General features: G+C 38.5%; 1 protein-coding gene across 3 annotated transcripts in view; it reads left to right on the forward strand.

Annotated features, from left to right (window-relative positions):
- DENND3 (DENN domain containing 3) overlaps nt 1-13,259 on the forward strand; it is a 30,868-nt gene that overhangs the window by 12,370 nt on the left and 5,239 nt on the right. For 2 of the 3 annotated variants that reach the window (XM_041479406.1, XM_041479407.1), the window contains 14 exons: nt 556-667; nt 1,809-1,928; nt 2,801-3,019; nt 3,322-3,443; nt 3,901-4,056; nt 5,851-5,947; nt 7,289-7,392; nt 7,674-7,855; nt 8,439-8,960; nt 9,800-10,062; nt 10,510-10,680; nt 11,112-11,241; nt 11,736-11,843; nt 12,721-12,860. In XM_041479406.1, coding sequence (XP_041335340.1) covers nt 556-667; nt 1,809-1,928; nt 2,801-3,019; nt 3,322-3,443; nt 3,901-4,056; nt 5,851-5,947; nt 7,289-7,392; nt 7,674-7,855; nt 8,439-8,960; nt 9,800-10,062; nt 10,510-10,680; nt 11,112-11,241; nt 11,736-11,843; nt 12,721-12,860 — 2,446 coding nt within the window. The remainder of the gene's footprint in view (nt 1-555; nt 668-1,808; nt 1,929-2,800; nt 3,020-3,321; nt 3,444-3,900; nt 4,057-5,850; nt 5,948-7,288; nt 7,393-7,673; nt 7,856-8,438; nt 8,961-9,799; nt 10,063-10,509; nt 10,681-11,111; nt 11,242-11,735; nt 11,844-12,720; nt 12,861-13,259) is intronic. The other variant, XM_041479408.1, reaches the window with a different exon arrangement.

Consider the following 13,259-nt stretch of genomic DNA (forward strand, 5'->3'; position numbering starts at 1 on the left):
ATAAATGTTCTTATTCTTTGTGTGGGTGGGAATGACAGCAAAGAGCAGTGTCCATACAGGCCTAAACCTTATGCTAAATATGGCTCTTGCTTCACATTCCTCTGCAGTCAAACTTGGGTCTACAACCTCTCTTTTCCTCTGGCGCTGTTTTCCATCTCAGAGCTGGTGTCTGATGCTTGGGATGGAGGAGCACCAAGTGTTGCAGCTGTGGGTGTTGGTTCCTCAAGCAGTCTCTAGAAGACACTTGCTGTAGCTACACTTCACCATCTCACCTCACATGTGGTTTCCTTTGGCCATCAAACCACTCTGCTGTGTCCCCTGATGGATATAATGCAGCAGTATTTCATGCATGGGAGTACAAAAAAACTCTACTTCTGACACAGAAGCATCATTAAAATTTAATGAAGCTGCTCAAGTAGCTAATAAATTAGAAATTAATTAGCTGAAATAATAGCTTCATTACTCCTAATAATTTTTTTCTAGATTATCAGCAGAAAGAGTTTTTTGTGTTTGCATGTTACTATTGATAAGTAATTTCCTATCATTTAATTACAGCTTACTAGTGCAGCTACGACCTTTGAGGGATTTAGATGTCGAGGAGCACATAAAAGAATTTGCAGCAAAGCTGTTTTTAATCCCCAGCCCCCCACCAGGATCACTCCACTTGGTAATTATTCCTCCTGAATTTCATCATGATTTTAACATTATGCCTTCTAAGATACTAAGATGTTGTTTTCAATAAACTGGGTGACATTCATGAGTGTCAGGTCAGAGATTACTTGGTGATGTGAAACTTATGTCAATACCTGTGTTTTAAAAATTAGTAGAGAAAATAACAGTGTGACCAGGGTTCAGGCTGGAGTGCTGGCACACCAGTCATGTTCTTTAGTTTTCAGTACTCCTCTGGGAAGGCTTTGGCTCATGCCAGCTATTTGTGGTGTGAGATGATGCCTGGGCAGCTCTGGGAGCAGCAGAACAGTGTGCAGTGGATGAAATGTTGAGTTGGCTGCTGCCTGGATAAGACCAAGCTGAGAGGGGAAACTCGCATCAACATTTGTATTCAGTGCTGTGTACTTGTTCCTTTCTGAGCCTTCCCAAGTCCAGCCAGATGTCAGCTGGGTCAGTGATTTCAGCACACACTCTTACTACCTACTGCAGTGGCTTCTAGGGAAGCAGAACTTCAGCCAAGGGCTTCTCCTTAGCTGCTTTCCTTGACCCTGGGATGAGGGGTTAGGAGGGGAGGGAAAATAGCATAGCTGGAAAATATCTGAGTGATTGGCTAAACCAGCTGTGAGTGCTGAAATGTGCAGCACGTGCAGGACCCGACCCCCAGAGATTTGAGCTGAAGTATCTGAAACACTGAGAGACCTCATTCCTTTTGGCTTGTTTTATTTTCTTAGCATGACAACCTATGCTCACTTATTTTCTTCATATTTTTTTCTGTTTCCTGTATGAATTTTATCAGTAGTTTTGTTTTCCCAGTTGTATCTACAAATATAAATTAAATTATTTTGTTATGCTTATAATAAAGCAAGTTTAATTATGTTAAAAGATGTTATTTAAAAAAAATTACTGGCCAATCACTCTATGAGAATGAGAGTAGACAAGTTCATATTAATCTTTCAAACTACTCATTATGTCTTTTAATATTTTCCTCTCTTTTTATTTTACTTGTCTGCAGTGTGCAAATACCTGTCTTCTTCTCTCAATTAAAGTTAGTATTTTGTAATTGGAACTAAAATCCTGAATTAAATGTGCAGTGGGAACATTTTCATTAAGGAGTAAACAGAAACCATCTGTTTTTACAGGTATTTCATATGAAACCACTTCAAATAATAATTCCTTCACGAGAGGATCCAGACAGTCCAATTATTGACTTGGATCTCCATCTTCCATTGCTGTGTTTCAAGCCAGAGCAGGTGCTGCAGGTAAAACTAACTCATACTTTTAAAGGTTTAGAGATTATCAGTATTGGCAATTTGTAGTTTAGGGAAAAAAATCAAGATGTTTATTTACTCAAAAATTTTTATAAACTCAGGAATTCAGAATAGTCTTAGTTCTGAATATTGGAGCTATGGCAAAATAAACTATAATTCTTAAGATATTTTGTTATTCATAGATCTGATTAGATTAAGGGATATTACATTTCTTTGCCTGTGGTCTAGAAATAGGTGCTAAATTTCTTAAGAATATATTTTAAGACCCAAGCCAATTGACAGATTTTATTTTTAATTTTCACTACATGCATTTCTACAAGATTTATAATAATTTTTTTTCATGTTTAAGAAAGCGGCCTGTGGGAAGGATTGATGACAATTGGCACTTCTACAAATAAGGTGTAAATGGTGTGGAAATACAAAATACAAAAAGCTATTTGCAAAGAGTTTTTTTCAGTGTTTCACAGAATCTTACAATAATATTAGCTGGAGTGTCCTTTATAGGTTTCCTGATCCAATTCCCTGCTCAAAGGCCACCTGTGAAGTTATGTTGTTAAAGGTCATCAGAATTATCTGAGCCACTTTCTCTAAGAAACCTCTTCAATCATGGGAGTTGGCAGTTCTGCCTTATTTTTTGGGGGTTTTGCCAAAACATGCATGTTATGAATAAAAGCATCTCAAATCCTAAATGGTGCAGCTCATGCATCTTGAAATGGGAATTATTTCATCTTATAAATCTGTAAGGTAACTACTAAAAATGAGAATTTTGAGGTTGACTCTCACAAACAAATGAAACATTTGCCTTTCTAGCGTGTTCTAAATGCCTCTTTGCAAACATTAAACATTCTGGGTTTGTTTTCCAGATTATGACCTGTATTTTGACTGAGCAGAGAATCGTTCTCTTCTCTTCTGACTGGGCTCTGCTGACACTCATTGCTGAATGCTTTATGCTGTACCTTCATCCCCTTCAGTGGCAGCACACTTTTGTGCCCATTCTGTCCAGGCAAATGCTGGATTTTGTGATGGCTCCAACATCTTTCCTCATGGGATGTCATATTGATCACTTTGATGAAGTGAGCACGGTATGTTTTACACCATTACCACTCCCAATTTTTACTTGCAGTGCATTTGTCCCCTTCCATATTAGGGAATATTAGATCATTAAGTGTTTTATGTACTGGGATTAACATCTGTTAAGGCAATTGCATTTATTTTTCTTGAATGTAATTGTTCAGTTATCTGTACAATTTTCTACTTGTGGAAAAAAATTTAGTCCTTTTCTGGTTTACCTCCTTGATGAAATTAATTGTCTGAGAAGGATGTAAATAAGAAGTAAATATTTTTACAATAAATATACAGTCATTCTATTTTCTTTTGTTAAAAGGAAGGTGAAGATTTAATTCTAATTAATATAGATAATGGAGATATTTCACATTCAAAAATGGTTGAAGAGGAACTTGAGATTCCAGATGTTCCAGCACAAGCAGCAGAAACTTTCATAAAAAGGTGACAAGATCTTGAAGATGTGTCTATTTTAGTGCATAAACCATGCTTGATGCTCCAAGTTTTTAATTTGTATTATTTATTATTATAATATTATTTCATTCATATAAACCCCACTGTATTTTAAAAAATGGCAAATTGAAAATTTCTATTAATTAGTGTAGAAGTGGCTTGAAGCAGTCATAATCACCAAATTATTTTGCAACAACTGGAATGCTTGTTTCTTTTTATTATTGATACAGATTATACTCTGAATTTTACAAAGAAGACTGAGTGCACTGTGATTTGATTGAGTGGGGCTCCCTAGAATCTTGTTAGCTTGTCAGCACTTGTAAATCAATCTTGCACTTCTCTAGCTGTAAGATTAGGATGCAAGGGCCTAAATTACTTTTTTTTTTTTTAAGGTGTGGAAAAATTGTTGGTGTTAGGATGTAAGTTAATAGTTTTCTTCTGTGTGTAGAGTGGAGGGTCTGCAGCTGCACTTTGATCTGGAGCTCTGCCACCTCCGAGCCAGCACAGACCTGGGGGAGCTCCAAACCCGCAGGAGAGCTTGGCAGCAGAAACTGAACATGGATGTGCAGCAAACCATGTTGCAGTTAATTGTTAATATCTTCAGGTAAGTGGGTGTAGTAGTTTCCATTGTGAGAGCATGTGGTACTGGTTAAGGCACTTCAAGCATCAGTGAAAATATTCTCATTTTGTCTTGCTTTATAGATATTTTGTAGAGCTTAGGTTTTGTTAGGGACTATGAGAAGGAGGTCCTGTAGCCTGATGGAATACGAGTCATTGATGTTTTGATATATATATACATTGCTCAAATATATTAAATAAAACTCTTCTGCTTTTGAGCTTATCTTTTGTAAGATTTCAGGAAGAGAAGTGCAGTCCTTGGAAAAGCTTAAAGCCCAGCAGGGATATCAGTGAAGTTTTGGTCCCTCTTGTTAGAGGCACATGAATTCAAACCAGGACAGCGTAGAAGAGCTGAAAGCAAGAACAAGAGATCAGAACACCTGGGTGTGTTTGGACTGAGAATGGATGAGATACCTGAAGAGTGCAACACCTGAGAATGGAGGGAGAGGAGCTGTTTAAGCTCAAGGGCAAAGTGTTGGCACAAGAAGGGACAATTGGCCAGGAGCTGGACTCAATGACCCTTCCAGGGAATTCCATAATTCTATGATAAAATATGTGAGGTATTGGCTGTGTTTGGGACTGGCATTTTAACATGATGTGACCTCTTGCTCTGGAGGTGGTTCTTCCCTTTGGGTCAGCTACTGAATTGCTCATGGGAATTCTCCTTGACACTTTCAGTCAGAAGGAGCTGGGTTAATTTACAGAGTCCAAATACCAGGTGTCTGTTATGGGATCAGCTTAAGGAGTGCTCCTGCAGGTGTCTGGACCCTCCAGGAAAGACAGTAGCTGCTGGGTGTGAGGAATAGAACAGCCTTTACTGATAGCTGATTATGGAATCTGAAATGCATTTATTTCTACAGTGGGATTTTGTGGATTTCAGTGTTTGGCAACAATAATTCCAGACAAAGATGAGAAAAAAATACATTTTTGCTCATAACAGATTGAACTCTATTGCACTAAACATTTGGCTGCAAAAAATGAACAGATGCTTTGCTCTCTAAGAGATAATATGTATCACAAAGGAGTTGATTCTTTGCTTTCTTTCTCCTTTCCTTCAAACTTTTTCTTTGTTCTTTTTTTCAGCCTTGTTTCTTCTATCTTCTAACTCTGCCAGCATCCAGGAGTGAAGGAAAGTAACTCTTCAATGCAGTTGTTCTGTCTCCAGCAAAGCATTGTAGTGATTTTGTGTGTGGAGGTTCCATGTTTAAAGCAGACAGGGCTAAATTATATAGAATTACATGGAGCTATGTACTTTCATTGACCATATCTTTTCCTGACCCCATATGGTTGGATAAACTGTTAACAAGATGTAGTAAGAACCCTGTTTTTCATGTGCCTGTTACAGATTCAATGTGATGGGACAGTGGGAGGTCAGGTCACATCTTTCAAATTGCCCATGATAAGTGCACTTGTCTTTTGTGCTCCAATGGGTTGTGTGTGAGTCAGGAACTGTGTATGTAAATGGAAATCCAAGATTGGAGCCTAAATCATGATTTACACAGATTCTCCTTCATGGTTTACTAAATCTTACAGAGTGTATGTGTGTTTGGCAGCAGGTAGACTACCTTACTTGTAAGAATTTGAATTCTTTTTTCTATGATTCAGTAACATTTGTTCATTAAAACTGAGTTTGCCTTCTAATACTGCAGCACCTTTCTATTTTGTCTTTTGATGCTGCAGCATATTTCTGGTAGTACCAGTGGGCTGCTGCTATTGCAAAAGTACGTTTTGCTTACAAATCTCCAAGCAGATTTATCTATTTATTTATTTTTGTCTCCAGGGAGGTAAAAGACCATCTAAATTATGAACACAGAGTGTTCAACAGTGAAGAATTTCTGAAAACAAGGGCAATCGGAGACCAACCATTTTACAAAAAGGTAAATTCAGTGCTGTGATTATCTGCTATTAATAATTTTTTATTTTAGGATTAATGCCAATATCTGGAAATTTAAAGGTAACAAAGTAATAAATCCTACATGAGAAACAGTGTTTATAAATAAATAAATAAATTTATTTATAAATAAATAAATTATTTTTAAATAAGTTTATAAATAGATAAAGCTTCCAATGGAATGTTGTTGCGATGTGCAAACATTCTTAAAAACAAACAGACTAAAATGAAAATCTTAGTATATCCTCAGGAAAGAAATTGATTGGAAATCTTCTGACCAGGATTTCAGATTAATAGAAATAATTAAAATATTTTCACCAGCAATTTCTAATGCTATAAATGAAATGGTGGCAATTTTATTAATTGAAATTTAATATTACCTAAAAACTCAGATGTACATATTGAAGAAGAGCTTTGAGCAGCTGATTCACTTAAATAACAAATAGCAAATTGGAAGGTTTGCTTTCAGGTAAATCTTAGAAAATAACACACTATAGAGTAGTTACTAGTGGTGTCTGGAATTCAGAAAACTAAAAAAAATCCACTAGAAAGGACTAAGATTTGGGAATCTCCTGGACATACAATTGCTAGCAAACTATGCCACCTACTGGAGGAATCCTGGAAATTGGGAATCCTAATGCTTTTGGAGATGCTGTTTTACATTGTGCAAGTGGATTAGTAAGAGGCATTTGAACATCTGTATAATAGACATGTTGTATTGCCTCAAATCCCAGATTTCATCTTGTTTAACTGTGCAGTGATGAGAGGTGGTGGCTATCCCTCTTTTTAATTCACACCTGGCATTTTTTGTTGTGTCCTCTATCCTAAAAGTGACAATTTGACCTTTTAGAAGTTATTTCTGGATGACACCACAATAATTATCTGAGCAGGGAACAATTTTTTGGGGTTACCGGAAGAAAAGATGATTCACTTGTCTTTTCAGTATGATGACATAATGTTAATTTAGAGTACCCCCAAATTCTTATTCCAAGCCATAGACAGTACTATCAGCACTTGGTTTAAGTAGAAAAGTTAATACTAAAATTGTAGCTCTGTTTTGCTCAGTGTTTCTCATTTTTGTTTGGTTTCACCTCTTGGAGGGCAGTTTGAGATTACTGTTTGCCACTAAACAAGTATCATCAAAGTCCAGAACATGAATGGGATTTGGATTAGTTTTCTCTTGAAGCTTTCAATCTTTTTATTTTTGTGATTGCTAAATTGGAAAGTCTCAGTTTTACGTGGGTAAGGGTAATAAAAATGAGCAAGACGTGCTAATAAAAATGTAAATTTATAAATGATCCACAGTTAACTCCTTGGTGTCTCACAGGTTTTAGAGACCTACATGTTTCACTCTTTCCTGAAAGCTCGTCTGAACAGAAAGATGGATGCTTTTGCTTGGCTTGACTTGAGTACCCAGTCTGAAGAGGACAGGTAGAGTTTTCTCATTTCTTATTCTGGTTTTGAATCTTCTGGTGGTATCAGTGATAAAAGTCCTTTTGTCTCTATTGGTATGAGTTTAGGTCATCTATAAATATAAAGATTATGATTAATTGCTAACTCATTTAATTACGATTATTGTAAAAAGGGTTACATGAACAGATGTTGAAATTGTAGATTTAATACTATTATACAAAAAAGAAAACAAAACAGGCAGCAATTTAGTGTGTATGTGTGAGTTCTGAAACTAGTGATGTGTTATTTTTATTTTCCAGGTTAGATTTGATGTTTCCCACCCCCAGAAGGCTGATGATAGAGAAAATGGCTTCCAAGCGCATGAGCGCCGCGCGCAAGGCCAGCCGGCGCATGGTGATCAGCATGCCCAACCTGCAGGACATCAGACTGCCAGAGGGCCCCACCAGGAACTCCTTGCTTCGAAAAGTGGAAAGGGGCGTTGGTAAGGGAAGATTGTGATGGACAAAGACACTTCTGTTGTCTTTGGGGTGACATCACTGAGTAATTGTCACAGGAACACTGTCAGCCGCTGGGAAGAAGTGATGGGCTGAGTCACTTTGAGCTGGGGCCTGTCTGTGCTTCCCCTGGCTTGTGAAGTCACTCTGTAGCCTGCTGCAAGTTTTGCTGGACCACAAAAGAGTGATTGGTCTCAGTGGGATTGATATTGGATAATTGATTTCTGAGTCCTCACCCACCTTATGTCCAGTTCTCTACTACCTTTAATTTAAACACAGGCTTAAGCTTATCGCTGTTTAGAAAGAACTCCATGAGGCCTTTTTTTTCCCTTTTTTCTTTAACTTTTCCAGAATTGATGTTACCTGATTAGGTAATACTTTCATAATAGGGGCAAGAGATACAGAAATCTATTTGTGTCCCTAGCACAGCTGTAATCCTTCTTGTTTCTTGTAATTGCTTGTTGCTGTGATGGGGATTCTGTTTGTTGTTTGTAGTATTGCTGGTTGTGAAGATATTTACACTTCTGCTCCTTTCCTTGCTCAATGTACTCTCTTGGTGTTTGTTTCTAGCTATGAGAACACCCTCCAAATCCATCACCACGTTCAAAATCCCTGAAATTCACTTTCCTCTGATGTTCCAGTGTGTTCACTCCTACTACACAGACTTCTTCAACCACCTCAGCAAAGCTATCAGTACTTTACCCCCCGAGAACTCTGCGTTGCTGGCAAGGTACTTCTACCTCCGGGGCCTTGTTAGCTTGATGCAAGGGAAACTACTAAATGCACTTTCTGACTTTCAGAACCTAGAAAAAACAGACTTAAGAATTTTCCCTACTGACCTTGTAAGAAAAATAGTGGAGAACCTGCCTCGCTCGGAGCGCTTGCAGGCAGACCGCAAACCTGAGCTCAAGAGGCTGATCAGTCAAGTGATGGAAAAGCAAAGGGAAGTTCTGAAAATAGATGACCATGTAAAAAATTTCGAATTGCCAAAAACACACATGCAGCTGGATGATTTTGTGAAGAGAATTCAAGAGTCTGGGATTGTCAGGGATATAGACACTATCCACCGGTTATTCGATGCCCTGACAGTAGGTGAGTATGAGGTTGTTGGGGTTTTTTTGATTATTTTTTAACATTGTCACATGAAAAAGGGAGATTTACTCAAACTCTTAGTGTTGGTTGGTCTGTCAGTGCCCTGGGAGAGCTGAGCCCCTTGTGTCTGACTAGTCTGTGTTCCATTGTGGAAACCTTTCACTGAACAGCTGCTGCATGGAGGAGGGTTCCACTGACTTGTCAAAGGTCCCCTGCCAAACAGAGAGACCCCTCCTGGGTGTCCTTTACCCACTGCCAGCACCCTTGCAGGACTCACTCTAACAGTTTAAAGAAGAACACTCTCTATTAGTAAAATTATCAGAGGTTAAAGTTTGAGAATTGCTGGTTGTAATATTTGACTATAAAAATACATTTAAAGCAATATATTAATTCAGAGCCTTATATGGACAAGCTCTAATCCCCAGTAAGAGCCAGCTTGAAATAATGATTCAGTGTGCCTAGAGTATGATTCTTACCCAGCAGGTGATCCTATGGGGGAGAAGACAGGTTCAGCCTGTTGACTGATCCCAGAATTTTTATGGAATCTTCTCTAACTTCTCCCCATTCTTAACTCACTTTTTTACTATTCCTTTATGTTTAGGTGGAGCTGGAGTGACTTTAGTTACACATTTTACTCAGTGAGGGATGGTTGTACCTTGGTGGGGGATATCTCAGGATAGTGCCTGAGATAACCTTGGGATGGGGACATGTGCCTAGAATGTCTATACTTATATGCAATAAAGAGGCACAATTTGACAGTTACTGTCTTTCTAAACCCATCTTCTGTACAAATCTTTTTAATAGTTTCTCACACTAAAGGGGTTTTAAAATTTTTTTAGGACAGCAGAAACAAATTGATCCTGAAACATTCAGAGATTTCTACAACTACTGGAAAGAAACTGAAGCAGAAGCTCAAGAGGTGAATCTGCCACCAGCAGTAATTGAGCATCTAGATAAAAATGAATGTGTCTACAAGTTATCCTGCTCAGTGAAAACCAGCTATGGTGTGGGAAAAATAGCTCTGACCCAGAAGCGCTTGTTCCTGCTGACTGAGGGAGGCCGTCCTGGCTATGTCCCAATTGCTGCTTTCAGGGATATAGAGGTGAGCATCAACTTCCTCTCCTCTGGCATGCCTGGGGGATATAGGTTATGTCCCATTCTTCAGATTGAATTGGCTCTTAACATAAAGTTTCAGTAAGGAGAGTAGGAAACAGTGCTGAAGTCACTGTGAGAGCGATTAGGTAAAATTCTGGGGGTTTGGACCAAAAATTTCATGACTGAAAATCAAACCCTCAGAGAAAAGTGCAAAGTGCAGCACACAGGATATGGAGTAGATAAGTTTAATAACATGAGTATTAAATGTGCCCATGTGACTGAGGTATCAGTGGGTCAGCTTATATCCACTGTGGACCAAGGCTGTATGATGATGTTTAAACTTATTTTCATAAATCTGGCTTGTAATTAGACAAAGCTGCCCTGTGGGCTGAGTGCTGAATCATCTGTTATTTGGGTACATTCTCTTTGTTTTCTCTTTCCTGTAACTTTCTAGGATGTTAAAAGCACAACTGTAGCTTTCCTTCTTTTGAGAATACCTACTCTGAGGATTAAAACATTATCTAAAAAAGAAGTCTTTGAAGCCAACCTTAAAACTGAGTGTGATCTCTGGTACCTGATAGTGAAAGAAATGTGGGCTGGAAAGAAAATGGCATATGATCACAAGGTATAAACATGAGAATTTATAACCAAATAATATGAAGAATATGCTGTCTGTCTCTGTTCTAAGTAATTAATGCACCAATCTTAGAATTTCATGATGCTTCTCTCCCATGAAGAAAGATCCAGCTTGGAAATGGGTATCCATCCTATGTGTCCTGTATCTTTTCATATGGTTTTGTTTGCATATCCTGTATCAAGGCAGAGTCAGATCTGAAGTATTCCTGTAATAACACTGGCTTCTGACTCCCTGCTCCAAGACCTGGCTTGGAACATGGGATGTGGGAGTGGGGTCTGCCAGCAAGTGGCAGGAATTGTGCTGCAGGGCAGCAGCTGCCTGGTGCTTGTGCTAAGCATGGCACCTGTTGTGATTTTGAGCATGGTGTCTTGTAAGAATAATGAGCAACAGATAAACTACAGTAAGACTTCTGTCTTCAGGATCCTCAGTATATCCAGCAAGCACTGACAAATGTTCTCCTGATGGATGCTGTGGTTGGTGCCCTGCAGTCCTCCAAAAGCATCTATGCAGCCTCTAAACTGTCTTACTTTGACAGGATGAAAAATGAAGGTCAGTCACAGCAATGCTACAAAGACTGTTGGTGTTGCATCATCTCTTTCTGCTCTTTCAGTGTGTATTCTGTTTTTCAAACTGTGAATTGGTTATGTGTAGAAATACAAAAAGACATTAGCCTGATTGCACTTTCACAAGTACAATTTATTTAATATTAAGTAGAAAGCTTAGGATTTGTTGTTTTGGGTTTTTTTTTCCTTTTTGTCCTTCCCTTTTTTTTTTTTTTTTTTTTTGTTTGTTTGATTTGGTTTTAATTTTTGCTTCTGCCTCCATCTTGGATGCTGTGTTTTTGTCTTGGTTTTTAGACTCCTTGGGTGGTGGATGTCTCTGCTATCAGAATTCATACAAATGATGTTTGGGCTCTCAGTTAAATAGAGGGAAATAAAAGTGAGAAATGTGAATGAATGGTTTAGAATTGCTATCTCATAAGAATTTGAGTTCTATTTCAGGCTTAAATGTGCTCTTCATTACCCTCTAAAAATCTATTTTAGTGCCTATGATGGTCCCCAAAACAACTTCAGAGACACTAAAACACAAGATCAACCCCTCAGCTGGTGAGACATTTCCACAGGCAATAGATGTCTTGCTTTATACTCCAGGTAAGGTGATGTGTTGCTCTCTTTAGGTTAGTCCAGCTTTAATTAGCCTATAAAGCTCATTATCTTATAACACCTGGTATTAATACCAGGTGTTATAAGAGAATAATATAACACCTGCCTGATGTGTTCACATTCTGGCATGGACTGGTTGTGTGTTGAATACTAAACCAGAAAAATAATTTAAGAAGAACAGTAATGTTGCATATTAAGATACTCCAAGGCATAGTTTTCACTGTCTTAATTTGCCTTTCTCTGCACATGTGCCTTATCACAGACTTCAATTCTGTGTTAATGGGCTGATTTCTCATTAAGATTTCTGGCTCACTTACTGAGCCAGGTGGATGGATGGATGGATGGATGGATGGATGGATGGATGGATGGATGATGTTCCCCCATTGATCAATATTCATTGTTAGGTTTTTATTTTTCATTAGAGTCCTGGGGGGGAGTTAGTTTGAGCCACAGTGCAAGGAACATTGGGGAGGGTGCTGGATTCAGTGATGCTTTTCTTTCTTTCTTCATAGTATGAGAGGCTTTGATGGAGTAGACAAGAGTGAGTGAATTTATTAGTTGTATTTATAGGGCTTAAAAGCCTTACTGCAATCTCAGTGAGCTCAGCTCTTAGTCATCAATGAAAGAGATTATCTCTGCTCTGAGTATCTTTGGAGTGTAAGATTAAATCATTGGGTGAACTCAGCAAATAGATGATAACAAGCACAATGCATTAGGAGAACTGTGTCAGTCAATAACTGGTGATGTAAACTCCAGAAGATGCATTTCATTACAAACCTGCTCTGCCTAATAGTGGCTTTCCCACAGGTCTCCAAAAGCATTATGTTTTCTTTGACTTCTCTCATCTTCTCTGCTTTATTTCTAGGGCATCTTGACCCTTCAGAAAGACTGGACAATGCTCATCCAAAACTCTGGTGTGCTTTAAATGAGGGGAAGGTTGTGGTCTTTGATGCCTCTACCTGGTCTATCCAGCAACACTGCTTCAAAATGGGCCGCTCTAAACTGGTAAGACTGGCACAGGATCACAATTCCTGCTTCAGCTGGGTTTTGTTGCTGTCACCTGTCTGACCCCAAATCACATCATTCCTTAAAAGTTGTTGAGTTGTTTGGGCTTCTGTTAACCTGGAAAAGTGGAGGTTTTTGAGAAAAGCAGAAAGGAGGATAAATGGATGAACAGTAAAACAAGTCAATGTGGTGAGAAGTGATGGATTGGATTTGGGAGGGCCTGATGGGTCCTTGGGGCAGGAAAGCAGGGTTGAAATAGTTGAAGAGAAAAAATAAAAGACAATTAACCCAAAGAGAAGGGGAATCCTAGGAATAGATAAAAATTCACCCATACTGAAGAACTGGAGATTGGGAGGAGGTGTAAGAAACCAGGTCGATGCTATAGATAGAGAGACAGAG

Source organism: Pyrgilauda ruficollis, unplaced genomic scaffold, assembly GCF_017590135.1.
Source record: "Pyrgilauda ruficollis isolate IOZ18807 unplaced genomic scaffold, ASM1759013v1 scaffold48, whole genome shotgun sequence".
In the NCBI taxonomy this organism is placed as follows: Eukaryota; Metazoa; Chordata; class Aves; order Passeriformes; family Passeridae; genus Pyrgilauda; species Pyrgilauda ruficollis.